Raw genomic sequence first — 17,010 nt, 5'->3', positions numbered from 1 at the left:
ACCTAGAATCTCCAGAATAGGAATTCTGGCTTACCGGTAGTACACTTGAAAAAGTGGAACTTAGTTCAATGCCACCAGCCTCTCATAGGCACATTCACAAATGTATACAAAATATTGCCAGACAGAAGAGGAAAAAGTAACGAAGTGAGTATTCCAAAACAAAAGCACAAGAAAACGTTAATGGGAGGAACGGTATCCCTGCATTGGCATGAATCAAGCAAGTACGTGAAGGTAAAAAGGCTATAGTTGGCACAAACATCAGCAAGGATTCCAAAGCACAGATATATATATATACTGGGAGTCTCATTCAAATCAAGATGGGAAAGCTGCAATAAGAAAAATGTCTAACTAGTCCCATAAAATCAGACTGCAGAACCCACAAAAATGAGTTCTGTCCCAACCTTATTAGAGAGCAGCAGTGTACTGGTGCTTTCTGAAATATGTCCCTGTGAATAGGATAGTGCTCTGTTTTGGGGAGTTTTGCACCATAGAACATTAGGGCGTTTGGCTGAATGTTCAGATCTGCGTGTGATATTTGTTTTACAAGCTGAAGTGGGTTTGTTGGCTTCAACTATTTAATTTGCCACAGATGCAAGTGCTTCGTGTTTCCTATCCTCAGGTGCTCTTCTAGTTTTACGAAGATGAATCAATATGGCCTTTCGCACCTTGCCAGTATTGATCAAAGGTTTCTGAGCTCATATTTCCCATCCTCCCTTTCTTGTATCTCCTTTTTTTTCCATTTTTCATATACTGTTTCTTCTTCAATTTTCATTTTTCATAACTAACATCTTTCAAGATATCAAAGATTAGACGGAACAGAATTGGCTCAGCCTTAATCCATCCGAAACAGAATGCCAAATAGTATCTCTATATCCAATAGAAAGGGGTGACTATACAATGGTGCCCCTACCACATACACGGGTTAAAATGTTATCAGCCATCCGCAACTTAGGTGTTCAGTTTAACTTGACCCTGAACATGGTGAACCAAGTAAATAATGTACTGTGCTCTTGTTAGAGGTTTTTGGTAAAGTCTCTCACCTCTAGAAAGCCCATCCTTGGTGAACAGGGTTACACCCCTTAGGTTTAGCCTGAACTCCCCAAAGGTTTGGTAGCAATGGCTGAGCAGCCAGACTTGGTCTAGGAGGGAGGAGGGCGTTAGTGAGACAAACGGAACTCTGAGCATACACTTGGTTCAAGGAAACACACTAGCAGGTTATATAAACTAATTACTATACACTTTAGGTCAAAAGAGAAGAAACAATTGCAATATTCAAAGTATTCAATACTTGTTAGTCTAGACAAATGTAACGCAGCAAATATAGGGAAACACCTGAACCACGGAAGCAAACTTGGTTAGAAACGGAAGTACTTTAGCTTGGCCTAACTTGGGCAGTCCAACCCTATCTAAATCAGTTAGAAGAGACACTGAGGCACCAGTGGTCAAGGGCTGCTTAAGAATAGGCGGGGAAGCAGAGTACATTGTTCAGAAGGCAGGGTCCAGCAGGCACCCTGCAAGTTTGTAGGTAGGTTTTCACAAATGCAATGGCCTTTGGGGTTTCCCTCACAGTATATTCCCCAAGGACCAATGTCCTAAGGCAGAATCAGTGGTCCACCCCAATGGGACTCTAGGCAGACCATGGTGGGGTGCAAGGATCAGCTGATTGCAGCCCACAGGAGCAAAATAACGCAGCAAGCCCCAGGTAAGTACCTAGGAGCACAACCGTACCTTTTTCAATGAAGAAAACAATGCCACAGGACGGTCCCCAAGGTGAGACAACAGCAGACTCTGGTTTGGGTTTATTGTTCTAGGTGGCTGAAGGTCCGATGGTTGCACTCTTGCAGTGAGACGCCAAGCAGAGTATCTTCACAAAACTAGCTTGTTGGCGTCCTTCACAGGCTTTGGAACAGCAGCTGTTGCCATATGGCAGACTTTGCTCTGCTTCTCTGTCTTCAAATCTTCTGAGGGGGATGTCTAGGAACAGGAAAGCGTCTGTGCAGGCCCAGACTAATGCCCACAAGGTTTCGCCGAAACCGTGCTTCAAAATACGATGCACCATAAAATTGTCCCAGGGAATTGTGAGTTGGCAGGCTGGAGGGACGTTGCAAAATGCAGTTGTTCTTGAGACTGGTTAAGCCCACCAGTCCAGGGGAGAAAGTAGTTTTCCAGAGACCTTCCCTGCCACTCAGAATTTGGCGTCGGGTCAGAAGTGGTCACTCAACAGCTTTGGTGGTCACTAGAGGTTGCTGAGGGCGTCCTTCTGCGAATTCCTCTCGGATCGTCAGTCCAGTGGTAGATTGAGTTTCAGCTCCAGGACCCATGCCTTTCATACAGGAAAACCGGCTGAACCCACCAATCGCCAGACATGCATCCATTCTAATTTGTGGGTGTGGAGGTGGGGGTTATTTTCAGGGAGTTTCAATGGAATGCAGGCCGTTCACAACATGGCTAATTGACAAAGGGATCCAACACAAATGGGCTTACCCCTTTGCGTTGCTATATGATAACAAAGGAGAGGAATACAGAGTCACCACAGCAGAGGAGGCAAAGCAAGTTCTTTGACACCTAACGGAGGACACAGATGCAAGGTGTTGACAGGCTCATCAAGCTCATACACCTCCATGAAAACGCTACCAGATGTCAAGCCTCAGAGGCGCAAAAGAAGTTAAGGGGGAAGGAAATATGTGAAGTTGGACTGTCCATCACCAACAATGCCGTCCTGAATTTAAGTGAGGGAGGAAGGAGCCCAAAGAAAACGATTGGTGAGATGGAAGGGGCAGATAGTTTTGTACCTAGTGGCCCTAATTTTAAAGAGGGCGTCTCAGTAAGCGGTACCATGGTTGTTTTACCCGAGGTTTTTGTTAAGTCTAGCTTTGGCTGCACCTGTGGCTTATGAGTGGAATGCTGTGGTTGATGTACAATGTAGAGCAGAGAATGTTGTATTATGAGTGGGGTCTATGGAGGTCAGTTGGGAGGATGTGATCTCGATCTCTGAGAGGGGATGCCGGTGGATATTAACTGTTTCTTTTACTTACCTGACTTAATGAACTGGAGCTGATGTACCAGATTGAAGAGGCGCTGCAAGGGCAGTGGGTCCTATGAGGTTAATTCATTTAGGTGGCGCTGCGAGGTGCAGTGAGGGCCACCAGTGAAGAATCAATGGCACTCTGGGCCAAGGGACAGTGAATTGCCAAGTGGCTGATAGGAAATGAAGGCTCTGGGGCCATTGGCGTGATTAAGAGAAATAATGCACTGTATGAGTCTCTGTGCCAGTAGGCTGTTGATTTGGGCAAGTTAAGGGCCCAGAAATGCTGGTTAGTACAGAGTTGTGTGCAGTAACAGTCATACCCTGTTCCCAAGATGGGATGATGCGAGCTGCAGGATTGGAGCCCGGAGCTGTGTGGGGGAGCGAGTGAGTGTTCAGCAAAGTTTGTTGGTGCTGGGAGCTCTGTTCCTCTCAGTGATTTCCCCTGTAGTGATGACGTAGAGGAGAATGCAGGGGGTGATGGCAACGGATCTGTGTAGTGAAGTCGTCAGTAAAGGAAGCGTTTGCTTCGTTGGAACATCCGAAAAGAAATGACAAAAGAACGCTGAGGCGTGAGGAGACTTGATGACGTTCCACTGACGTTTTTACGGTTTTCCTCGGAAGGCCGCAATTTCAGTTGCTTGTGACAGCGTATGGTCTGTGGGCATGGCGCAGTGGGGATCAAGCCTGTGTGAGGAGAAAGAAGCCGCTATTTAGGGTTTGCCGGCGAATCCCGCGCAGCATAGTAGAGGATGTGGTTAACAGCTACATTGCGGCCGACTAGAGAGGCATGCCGGCAAATGCCTGCAGTACAACTGGCATGAGTTAGTAGTGCTGGCAAAAGGTTTCTGGGAAGTCCCTAGTGCTGGCAAAAGGTTTCTGGGAAGACCCTTTCAAGTTCTCCAATGAGGGAGAGTTGGAGGAGCGATCTTGGAGAGACTGATCGCTGGGGATGTTACATCATTGGTTGCTTTTGTTTTAGCAATTTTAATTTCTAGTATAATTGTAATTTGAAGTTAAGTATTGTTTGAGATTGCAAGTACAGTTGTTATATTTTTGGTTCATCTAATATAGTTGCTAGTGACAGTAACAGTCATGTGATGTGAGGAATGTTGGAGAAATGAGTGGAGAATGGTGTTGTAGAGGAGTGCTGCAGTGAGGTTGATGGAGAGTGTGCACAGTTCGAGTCAGGATGGCCGGCTTGGTCCTGAGAGTGTGCAGGTTATGGCAGGATGGCCAGGTGGGTCCTGTATGTGCGCAGTTTGTGGCAGGATGGCCGGGTGGGTCCTGTATGTGCGCAATTTTCGCAGGATGGCCAGGTGGGGTCCTGAGTGAGGTTAGTATGGTGTGCAGCCTGATTGGTAGTTGGTAGTGAGGTGCAGTTTGTAACAGGATGGCCGGGTGGGTCCTGTTGGGTGCAGTTTTGGCAGGATTGCTAGGTGGGTCCTGAATGGTTCAGTGAGGTGAGTGAGATGAAGGTTGTGTATGTTTTGAGTGAGGGGAGAGTTGATATAGAGTTGGTGTAGAGCGGTATAGTGTTATTATAGAGTGCATTCATTTAAGTTTTGTGGATTTACATGTTTAGAGAAGTGTTAATGTTTTCTCCACCGATGGACTTTTAGTGTTTTAACTGATGTCAAAGACGTGGCAATGTCATAACATGTCAAGTTATTTGGAGTAACCTTTTTGTTTCGGGTGGGACTTGAAATGTTAAGTGTCACAATGCACAGTTGATGCATCTGTTAGCCATGTTTAAGTTTTATTAATGTGACTAGAGGAATGTGTTGGAGAAGTTGTTGTTGTTGGTGTCCGGTGGTCCATCACTCTCTGGTGTTTTGGGGTGTTGGTAAAGGGGGAAGATATGTTATATCTAGCTTTCCCTGCACTTGTTGCATATGAGTGGAATGCTGTGGTTGATTTATGTATATTGTAGAGCAGAGAAGCTTGTCTTATGAGTGGGTTCTATGGAGGTCAGTTGGGAGATTGTGATCTCTGAGAGAGGATGCCGGTGGATGTCATCTGTCCCTTATACTTACCTGACTTAATGAACTGGAGCTGATGTACCATGGAGCGAAGTAAAGAAGTCTGTTCATACCAAGATGTCGGTCATTAATGACCAGGGACCCAACATAACAGTTTTCTCTTTTTTGGGATTTTTGGTTATTTGTTACAAGGGGGAGAAAAGGGTGGGGACAGACGGGATGGAACTCGAGAGGGGGGGTGATGGGACAAGAGGGAATCTATGCATGAAGGAAACTGGAGCGGAACAGGGAGATGAGCAAAAGGCACCAATCCACGAATGGCTGGAAGAATGGCGAAAAGGGTGGGAGAAAACCTCCTTAGGGTGGGGACACTGTCAAAGGGCTGAATTCCCCCACAAAAGTCACTGGTGGTGCGAGAATTTAGGAAAACATCCCTGGATGTCCTCTTCTTCCAGGAGACCAAACTGAAAACAGGGGAGTGGGGCATACCTATTGGGCATCGGACACACAGAAAAAAGTGGGAGTAAGCCTGATTTTGCTCCTGCGGCTCCGCCTGGTTAATCGGTGGTGCAATCCCTCATTGGGGGGGGGGGGGCAAATCTACTATTGGTCCAGGGAAGCTGGGAAGGGACATGGGTGACGTTCACCTCAGTATATACCTCTAACCAGGGCCAGAACGCATTCATTGAAGAAGCGCGGTCTATTATAATGGGCAAGAGTCGAGGGGCGGTTATAATTGGGGGCAATTTCTAACTCCTGAGCTGACGCGCATATGGATAGACTAGCAAAAAGAACAGAGCACTTGCGGCGGCCTCAGGGAGCGGGAGACACATTTAAAGAATGCCTAGAGATTAGAGCCTAATGGATGTATGGAGGGTCCTACACCCAGACCAAAAGGGCTACACATTCTCATCAGTTGTATATGTGACCTTCAAAAGGATAGACTACCTACTACTAGACAGGAAATACAGGTGACGACTAAGAAGTAGTGCAATCCGACCTGTGGGCTGGTCAGACCACGACATGGTCACCATGGAACTAGACACGGGGGGCTGGGGGGATGAACAAAAAAGAATCCAGTTGGCGCTAAAGACAATGTTTCCCATCAGCACTCTACTTAAGGTGGGGGTATGCTGATCTTGTAAAATAAAACACAGGTAGGATAGAAAGTATCCCCCTGCCCTGATAAGTGTGTGAATACAGGGAAAATAAAATTGGGAGCTCAAGGAGCTCTCGGCAACACAGCACAGAAAGTTCTGCGTGCTACAATAGGAAAAGGTAGATGCCAGAAAAGTTGGAGGAAAGAATAACTCCATTTAAAAGTAACCAAGAGGTAAAAAGGGTTCTGAGAGTTGCAGTAAAAGAATGCGCGAGTGTGGAAAAAGGATCCCACTCACTCAAGAGAAGCAGTCAAATAATTCATTAGTTGAGCAAAAATGCTGGCGAACTCGCAACGTGGGGAGGATTTCACTCAAAAAGGAAAAGCTCCAACTATTAATTGATGATTTTGACAGATCGACCCATTCTTAACAGAAGAACAAAGTGCCACCAAAGCCAGAGCAGTGATTGGGTCACGTATTTACTATGGACATGTGTTGCTACTCCTGGAGGCTCCCCTGTATGCAAAAGACAGTCTTCAGATACTCCAGAACATGGTGGCAAGAATAGTGCCCGCACCCCGATAGAGCCCACATTTGCCTGATCTTTAAAAGTTTACACTGGCTCCCAGTAACGGCTATAATCAAAAAGCGGGAACATGATTATGGTGTTTAAAGCATTACATGGTGTAGGTCCTCTCTATCTGCACATAAAGTTTAGATTCTATTAACTTCCCTAGATTGCTACGTTCAGCTAATAAAAAGCTTCTCTTTGTACCTAGATACCGGAAGCACGAACACTGGGGATATCTTTTCAGGTGCTTGCTTCTAAGCTTTGAAATACACTTTGTCTAGAGCTCTGAAGTATTGATGAAACACTTTGCCATTCAGGTGTAAGCTTAAAATATTCCTATTTCAATAATAGTATGCACCGTTCCTTGATCTATACTTCTGGAATGTAATCTCCTCAGTGCTAAAGTGCTTTTGGGCTGTTATCTACACTAAATTTAGGAGGGAATCCCATAGAAAGCACAGAAGTGGTAGCTCTATCTTGTAATGGGTAATAAGAACTAATTTAAACAAGATAGATAGCTCCAATCAACAGTTACCAACATTAAACATCAACTGTTCATTATTACACCAACAGAATCTGCATCTACAGTTCACAATGACCATCAAAATTATATTAATTTTCTAGATGTGACCATCTTTCACCATGAGGGAGTCCTCTTGGTCAAACCGTACCATAAAAGCACTGATAGAAACTCGCTACTGCATTACAAAAGTCATCATGTGAAACATTTAAAGGATAATCTACCGTATGGTCAGTTTTTACGGCTAAAACGGAACAGTAGCCTTAAAGAAGCATACGAGACAGAAGCTGGAGTACTTTCAGATAAACTCGGAGACTATCCCAAAAAGCTGATGAGAGCAGCTAAAAGAGCATATAATAACAACTGCCAGTCACTGTTGGAAGATAAGATAAAAAAAAACCTAGATGATCGGATAGTAAGTGTAAATACTTTTACTAACCTCAGTCTAACTATCACCAACATAGTACGGAAACAGTGGAAAATCTTTGATAAAGCTACAGTGCAACTACCCTGCCTTCTTTTTGCTTACAGGAAGTCCACCACGATTGGTAATCATATCAGTAGCAGCAAACTAAAATCAAGCCAGAAACAAAGTAAAACCCTTACACTAAGTTGGGGCTTGTGTCCTTTAATAGGACATCACCCCTGTGGACATTGTAGTGTGTGTAAATACACCACAAAATCGAAAGAAATGGAGATAGGCCTAAACAAGAAATGGCAACAAACTAAATTCTCCAATTGTAATACGGAATTTGTGATCTATATGATTACTTGCCCCTGTGGTAAAAGATGCATAGGAAAAACAAAGATTAAAACCCGAATCATAGAACTTCGGAGCTGTTTAAACAAAGTCTTAACAGCTCCTATGGTTAAAAACTTTTTAGGCAACCATCACACTAGTGAAGATCTAAAGTGGACAGTCCTTTTACTGTGACTGGCCTAGACATCAATAAAAAGAGAAAAGCTCTAATTGAGAAAGAGCAAAGATGAATTTTCCTAACAAAAAGCGATGAGGAAGAGCTCAATGAAGCTATTGAATGGTATAAAATATAACGTCCCTCTGGGTCATCAACTACAGGGCCTGTCCAGAGAATTGGACTTCTTTGACCATAGGAAAGTAGAGCTCACCAAATAGGGCACCATTCCCCTTTGAACTAGTTATCAGAGTCCCGAGAGGCTACGAGTTGACATACTGGAGTTCACTGGTGAGTAATTAGTCTACAGTCATGGTTGATGGAGAAATTAGGGAATTATGAGAGCTATCCCTTTTTCCAATTTATAAACTAATGATGTGGAAAGAGGGGGCAGTTCCTTTCGAGAACTCCCAGCGGGTATATTAACCCGTACCCCACTGGTTTTGCCACGATCCCAGAGGTGTTGTAGATGCATATGCAACCTAGGTATAATTATAACAGTCCTGTGACTAATTAGGTAAGTACGGAGCAATCGAGACAGTCTTTTCTCCTGCCAGGTATTAAAGTGACAAAACAGACTCTTTTCTTTCTGAGTCGCAACCTTGAGTGAGTAAATGGGAAGCCTGGAATATCAGAGATAATAAAGAAAGGACCACGTCTTTCGGCCCGTTTCCTATAGCCAAGATGGCGGCCGTAATTTGGAGTCAGAACGAACTGAATAAGGCACCCACCTTTTATGGAGAAGGGGAGCGTTATGTTCTTTAGACATAGGCAGGTGACAATATTCAACATAAATGGCCTTTGTCTCTAGATCTATTCAGATACACATGCCGGAATAACTACAATATATTAGTTTGTTACGGATCCGGTATTAGACACAAAGATAAGACTATTTATTACTCCCCATCTAAGATGACGACCAGACTACAGACGATCAGTCTGTACGTGCGAGAGCGGGTCCTACAGGCTTTACAATCAGCGCTGAACGGAGAATTCAAGCTCCAGCCCCAGAGGTAAGAAAAGGGTGTACTCCTCTACACTCCAGAAACACGATATGTCAACTTGTAGCTACTCAAGAGCAACAGATGTGTACCTACCTAATATCCTTTACTAGCCTTTAGAACCAGAGTTCCAATTTATCAAGCTTAAAGGAGACTCTTCTCTCTTTTTCTCTAGTCTCCTTAGACTAAACCAGGGGCTCTCTGCGACAAAAGGACGAATGTCAACCAACATAACTTGTACACTAGTCTACAGGGGACTATTTGTCCTGTGAAAATCAAAAAGGTAATATTGATTCGAGAACAGTATTTTTTCTGTTTAGCTAAAAGAGCTTATATTTACAGTTCTTCGAGTCCAGGGTGCTAAATTTTCTCTCCCTATACCATACTCTACTCTAGAGGTTCCACCAAAGAAAGAGACTACAGTTAACTACCAGGATGAGTCTCTGGCCGAAACGCAATTGTAATCAAGCTGACTTCAGACCTACACCTTTCATCTACAGGTATTTCGATCATTTCTAACCTCCAAGTAACGCACTACAAATTAGCTAATCCACCTAGAGAAAGCTCTACAGTCCAATCTCAAAGGATTTTATAAACAAAATGCAAATTCCATTGCAGGTTGAGTATCCCTTCAATTGGGGGAACCATACCTAAGAGAAGACATCTCTTGCTTAAATCAAGACTGCCTCTCGGCGAACTCCACAGACTAGACCAGGTAAAGTTACCTCTAGGTCTACTCTAGATTATTACATTTATTTTAGAGGGTCAATTTAGCAATCGTAGCTTACCCTCTCTGTTTTTAATCAAAAGTTACAACGGTTTTATATTACGAAGGAAACAACTTTTACACTGCTCACAAGTAGCTGTAGGAAACTGCAGCAATATACAACAGTATATCTTGTATGTTTTTATGATTAACAAGTGACACTACTCCTGAAGAAAGTTCCTCAAACACAAGAGAACTGAAACATGTCTAGTACATGACAATGGTTTATGAAGTAACTATTGAGATTATATGTAAATCGAATGATAATTTAGACTTGGAGACGCCTACTTCAGCCTCTAAGACCATATCTAACTCTATCAATTTAGATTGTTGCCAAGTTAATAAGGTGGTGTTTGTCAGTCTGAATTGGGTGTTTTATAAAGGGTGTTTTGATAAATTGTATTTTTTGTCAATATTCAATCTTGTAAGTGTTCTAATGAACAGTTGATGTTTAATGTTGGTAACTGTTGATAGGAGATATATCTTTTTTTACATTAGCACAATATATCTATACATTTATATATAGACAGTTTACAATTGTATGTCCTTCCTCTGATTAGTAACAAGGCCACCTTTGCCCAACATTTCTGTATTTCATAAACTTCAAATTTGTATTACTACACAGTTAGCAGCCGATTCTTCCAGAAGCTTCCTCAAACATGGTTTAGTTGACCTCCAATCCCCTTCAGTGCACTTATGGGAATGTTCTCCCACTCATTCGCTCAATGCAGAAGCTTTCTGCACGCATACTTCGGTGCAGCATACCAATCTATACATTCTTATATGCTAAATAAAGGTACAATTGTTGGATTGTGCAGAATGTTGGCTTGATTGTTATCCACACTTTGTATGTTGTGAACTGTGAGCACATTTTCTTCCATTGCTAACGTTGTATGGTGAATGCTTTTAAGGGGCACTTAAATTTTCTCCCCTGCTGCCCTACTGTATTGTCATTAGCTCAGTGTTTAATATTGTTTGTGGCCTATTGTAGATTGAAGAAGATGCCTATCAGGAAGACTTGGGATTCAGTCTTGGACACCTCGGAAAGTCTGGAAGTGGACGTATACGTCAAGCTCAAGTCAATGAAGCTACAAAGGCGAGGATCTCCAAAACATTACAGGTAAAGGAGAAATCTCTGGAGGGGTGCGCTCCAGGAGCTCAGATCAGAGGGGCATGCTGAAGAAGAGTGGGGTTAATACTGCCATGCTGAGCGTTCACTTGTGCGTTTATATGTAGTTTTCTTCCATAGTGCATGGCTTTTGAAGAGTCATTGGGGGCGCTTGCAGTACTTTGGGTTACAATGCTAAGAACTTGCATAGGAACTAGAGTTCAAAGGAGAGGGCTGTGTTCCGGTGTACAATATTTGCCATCATTGCAAGAGTCACAACGTTTGTGGAGATAATTGTCCTGCACAATATTTCCAAATTGCAGCTTGTCTGTCCTTCGTGAGCCTTTCTGAGCATTGATATTTCGGATGGAAAGGAGTTTATGGAACTGGATGCTTCTGGAGAAGCTTTCCTGAGGCTTCATATTAGGAGCACAAGTAACCATGACTGGATAGGGGTTTTGAAATCCTACTACCCAAGACAAGACGTTGTTGGGGACAACTTGAAGCTATTTTGTCTGCTGTTAAAGTAAGATTTGCATCAGTCCATTGATGTCTCCCACTCACTCCTCCTGTGACAAATAGGCATCCTGCCTATGACCACAGAGGAAACTCCAGTCACAATTGAGTGTCTCAGCACATTGCAACAAAACATGTACACCACATTTACATTTGGCTGGAAGCCTGGACATGGTTATTTGTTAGTGTTCAAGCTAGAGTACAGATTAGGGCTTGGATTTTGACCGGATTAATTTTGTAAAAATGCCCAGCTCTAGAAGCCTATTTATTTTGTACATAAAACTGTTGAATTTGAGTTGTTCATATGTTTTTTTTCATTTCTGTCTATGCAAGTTTTGAAGTCGTAAGGAAGCAATAGTTTAACAAATTGGAATGCAAATGTATTAAAGTCTGGATTACTTTTGGAGTGTTCAAAGAATGAAGACATGATGAAAGTTCTGGAGCGTTTGCTTACGAGAAGCGCGCATATGAGAGAATCTGGTTTTGGTTAATTCAGGGCAGTAACCTCACTCAAGTTGGAAGGGGAACTGTGATTGAAATCTCGTAGTTTTGTAGTATGAAAGTACTTGCAATTATTATATGCATAGAAGATTGGTGGAGTCTCTGAATTTTTGTTTAAGTAACAAGTGGTGTATTTGGGTATACGGTTTTTATTAAGTGGCGATTTCTAGCTCACTACCTATTCATAGATTCAGAGCAATACATTCTCATTGAGCACTGAAGAAAGACTGACAGCAGTTAGTAAAACACCTATAAATGGGGGCTGTCTGCCAACAAAGGAATCATTTTTATGCAGTAAAAGAAAATGCCCCATTTGGGTGATTCCACAAGCGTTCATGATGTCTTCCTTCATGTTGAAATTAGATTTGGATTAGATTGTGATTATTTCTTGGCTTTACTCATCCGGTGCATTTAAGTAAATAAAGCATGGATATCCACCAGCGTTGTCTGTAAGCTCGTCATACCCACTTCACAATCTGTGGCTATAATCTGACATGCTGTGTGGTGCCTACAGTGTAATGAAATTGATATGAAATAAGACATCTGACATAGGCTAGGTGTCATTGTTAAACATTTATTTCTCCAGCATGGGGTCTGGCATGGATTCACATGCTCATGAATATTCCCTGTCGGGCTGGGAATCCTCGGTAACGGAAAAAATCAGTTTCTGTTTCGTTTCTGAACTGTCTTTCTCCTAATAACCAATCACTGGTCTCTGGGTCATACTGCCCCCAGCCAATGACTGCCCTCTACCTAAGCCCGTCCTCTGGCAGCCATCTTCAGATTTTTACCGCACAGTCAAGTGTTGGGAGTCCTCGTGCTATAGCTCTCGAGCTTTTGCTGCGTTTTGCAGTTATTTTTTTTCAAAGAGTTTCATCTCATTTTTTTGGCCAATCGAGCTTCAAGCTCCACCGTTTCTACTTCCGATCAACAGACCCGTTTTGGAATTTTCTACACCCCTCAAGGGTGAAGTTTTCGTCAAGTTTCGCTTCTTGGAGGATTCCAGAAGATCTTTGAGGCCTACCCCGCGTGGACATGGCCCAGGACAAAGGGAACACGACGCCCGGATCCAAGCTGTTCAGGAGCTGCCCTGGATGCGCATTCCAGATGTCTCTACTGCCTTCACGAAGACAAAAACGCACGTGGAGAAGGACTGTGCGTTTTGCAAGAACATGTCAGAAGAACGGACTATGACGGATCGGCGTGTCCGGCTCACCAACTGGCTGGAAGGGAAGAGCCCAGCGGTAGGTGAGAAGAAGTCAGAGCGGTCTTCTAAGACCTTTGAGGGCACTCTGGTGATGGGGGCCCCAACAAAAGGTAAAGCACTGCGAGTCCGCTGGCACCGGGAGCGCCGATCGGTCAGCTGCCAGGCAGGGCGCCCTTTCAACGACACCATCAACCACGAGCCAACGCTCTGGCTCGGGGAAGAGGAAATCGGAGAACCCGGGTAAGCTTCGGGAGAATCCCTGGTTGATCCCGACAGAGACAGCCGAGGGGGAGCGAAGCAGCAATCCCCCCCCCCCCAAGGTGAAGGCCTCAAGCGCGCCCAAAGTCGCGAAGGCCCTGATTCACCCGGCTAAGGCCTCTATCGAGGGAGTCGCAACGGCCCTGGTGAAGCCTGTGGAGGCGAACTCGGGGCCTAGAGTTTCCCTGCCACCACGGAGGGAATCGTCTTTTCAGCCCATCGATAAGACCCCCATGAAACCCTGGGTGGAAGGGGGGGGGGGGGAGCGGTGGCCATTACGGACACAGATACAGCCTCTGAGGAGGTCCGGTGCCACGGGAGGGATCCCGACGAGGCGGATGAGAAGCCAGTGGATGCGGAGGATTCCCCTCCCCAGCCATCGCAGCCAGTACCTGGGCCACAAGACAACTCGGGAGCAATCTTGAGGGCGATCCAGGCCTTGTTTACGGAGATGAGGACAAGGTTGCCCTTACCCCCAACGGACGATCCAGCTGATCCTGGACCATCGGGAAGCCCTCCAAGCAAGCAGAGAATTCTTCCCCCCTACCAGCCTTCACGGATCACCCTCTCCTGATCCGAGGGATGACACAGGAACAGACGGCCATGACAGGGACGGATGACGGTGGTGACGGGAATGGGCGTTCCATCCCCACCTCCTCGGGCCTCCCCGCCCGACTAAATTGGCTCCTTCCATGCCATTATCGCCAGGGCATCAGAGCGCTTCCAGCTCTGCCCCGAGGAACAGAAGAAAGGTTTCCTCTCAACGGCGTGAGGCCAAGAGGAAGACAGTCCTCTCGATTCCCTTACTGACATCTGGGACAAGGGGCTGTCGCTCCTGAAGAACCAGCCCACGACTCCTGCCAGAGACCGGTACAAGAAGTACCGGGTCCCGGATTCCGCCCCAATGTGCCTTAGGGCGCAACCGACCCCGGATTCGGTCTTCTCCGCAACGGCCAAGAAGAAAGCAGCGGGGGCGATGGCTTCAACTTCGACCTCCCCGCCGGACGACGAGGGGAAGAAACTGGACGCCATGGGACACAACGGGTCATCTCGGCGGTGACGACGATTAAAGCAGCCAAAGCCCTCGCAATTGTGGCCCACTACGACAGGGAGCTGTGGTTTAAGATCGCTCCCCTGCTGGACTTCCTCCCGGGCGACAAGGAAGGCGAGGTGGCGTCGGACCACGCCATAACGGTGGCCACGGACATTGCTGACAACGGTTTTCGCCAGATGGGCAACGGCGTTTGCCTTCGCCGGTGTGGTTGGCTCAAGGCAACTGACTTCCGCCAAGATGTGCAGACCAGGGTTTTGGACTGTTAGGCAGAAACCTGTGCAGTTCCCTCTGGGACCACTGCAAAAGATTTAGGACTACAGGTGTTTGGCAGTAAACCCACTTGATAGCAGTCTGTACCACACAGATTCACTTGGTAGCTGTGGCTGAGCAGTCAGACTTCCCTCAAGAAGAGTTAGGCAGTATACAGAGTATTCACAATGGTCAAGAGAACACAGTAGAACAAGTAAACACTGACCAGGGCTTGGTGTAAAAGAGATATATTTATTTAAAACCACATCTAGAAAAACACACAGGCACTAATACTAAGCAATTCAAAAACACGATCACTAAAAGATATACACTCCCTTAAAAGAATATTAGACAAGTCTTAAGTAAAGCCCCACTTATTTTCAGACAGCAGTGAGCGCTTAACGTAGATGGCACTCTAATAATTCGTTTTAAAAAGGGAGAGAAAAGCAGAGAATAAATTGAAACAGATCCCAACACTTTTTCACGAACACAACAAGAGAGGAAGGCAAAGTAACACCGTGAATTCAGAGTCAGTAGGCCGGATCCGCTTTAAGAGGATCAAAATGAAATGTGTCCAAGGTCACACGGTTGCAGTGCACAAAAGTCTTGTAATGGTTCAAAAAGGAGTTGGACCAAAGAAAGGGACCAGTTACACGGTCAAGGCGGCCAGCCCAGTGCAGAAGGTTAAGCGGTTATTATTGCCTTGTAGCAATCTTTAGAAAGGGAGGCCTGGCGGACACGGTACCTTAAAGTGGTGAGAATACTCCAGCGGGGGCAGTTGTTCCTGGCAGCGGATGCAAGTCGGTGCTTTGTCCGGGGGAAGAGAGGATCTCGTCGGGGAGGAAGACAGGAGTCTGTTGCACTGCCAGGGAAGAAACCAGCCGCAGAGTTTCTCAGGTACAAGGAGCGGTCTGTTGTTTCGCGGTTCAGTGGTAAGTGGCTATCCGGCCCTCGGGGTGCTTGGCACGGGCAGTTCGACACCCAAACCGATCTGGGGTGTGAAGAAAGAAGGTAAACTGGTTGTGCCCACCAGTCAGGGGAAGAAGCCTCTTCAGCCGGGAGATCTTCTGTTGTCGGGAAGTGGTGAGTCGGTTCCGCAGGGCTCCACCGGTGGTGTCGTCGTGGCAGGTCGGCTCAGCTTCTCCCTCGTCGGATTCTCAGGTCCTATGGCGATTTCTGAAGTTCCAGTCCCCAAAGCCCTGCTTTTATGCAGCATACCCCCATTCACTCAGCCTAGCTGTCAATCAAACATGCTAAGTGGTGAGCTGGCCGGCTCACCACTTGGGCCAATCACACAAGAGTGCGACTTGAGTTACCAAGGTAACTCAGTCCAGGGTGCCTAAACCCCCTCCTACGCCCCCTGTGGTACCCAGACAGAGTGGCACCACTTTTGGAGGCTTCTGTGGAGAAGCCCGTCAAAAAGTGGAACCAAGGGCTCAAACGTGGGTTGGAGTCACAGAAGAGAACACAAACGCCATTTTAGAATCGAGTCTTGGCAAAAAATACCAACCGGCGAATTAATATTAATTAAATAAACCAGCGGTATGTTCGAGGCTATGAGAATTAAATAAAGTTGGTAGCTTCGAACAATGGGAAAATCCCATAGGGAAATATTCGTGGTCGAATATAAAAAGTAGTTTCCACTGCCACCAGCCAAAACTCGATCAGGGGGGACAGACGTGCCCCCTCGACTAACAGACCCTGGGGCAATCGAATTGCCCCGACCAGTACGTCCACAATATGATGGTTTGTACTGGTTTCTGTTAACCAGTTGGACGGTTTTCGCTGTGTGCACGACGGCACGTCGACCATAGACTTAGCCAGGGTGAGGTCCATCATGTCCCTGCTCGGCATGATGTCCTCATGCATCTACCTCGTGCGCCTGTGCAGGTTGCGGATGCGTCCACTGCAAGAGTTCCTCGACGCCCGTTGGATGCAGGCGGCGGGCAGCTTCAACGACAGGATCTCGCTCAACGAGACCTTCCATCAAGCGATCCGGTGCGCATCTGGCGGTGGGTATGGACTTCCAGACCCCGGCACATCAGGAGACAATGACGACGGACGCCTCCCTGGAGGGATGGGAGCGCACACTGGAGATCTCCACGCAAGAGGCCTTTGGCTCCTGGAGGAGAGGTCACTACACATCAATGTCCTGGAGCTCCGGCCCGTGTTCTGGGCCCTCAGGTCGTTCCTCCCGTCCCTCAAGGGCAAGGTGGTGAGGATCTTCACCACCACCAC

At 45.9% G+C, this 17,010-nt stretch overlaps 1 protein-coding gene across 1 annotated transcript in view; it reads left to right on the top strand.

Annotated features, from left to right (window-relative positions):
- PRPF31 (pre-mRNA processing factor 31) overlaps positions 1-17,010 on the top strand; it is a 571,659-nt gene that overhangs the window by 426,582 nt on the left and 128,067 nt on the right. Inside the window, exon 12 of the mRNA XM_069637987.1 lies at positions 10,871-10,999. Within this exon, the coding sequence (XP_069494088.1) occupies positions 10,871-10,999 (129 nt within the window). The remainder of the gene's footprint in view (positions 1-10,870; positions 11,000-17,010) is intronic.

This window comes from Ambystoma mexicanum, chromosome 1q (genome assembly GCF_040938575.1).
Source record: "Ambystoma mexicanum isolate Mex_15411 chromosome 1q, UKY_AmexF1_1, whole genome shotgun sequence".
NCBI classification, from domain to species: domain Eukaryota; kingdom Metazoa; phylum Chordata; class Amphibia; order Caudata; family Ambystomatidae; genus Ambystoma; species Ambystoma mexicanum.
The sequence above is the reverse complement of the archived record's forward strand: the minus strand, read 5'-3'. Positions and strand labels throughout refer to the sequence as shown.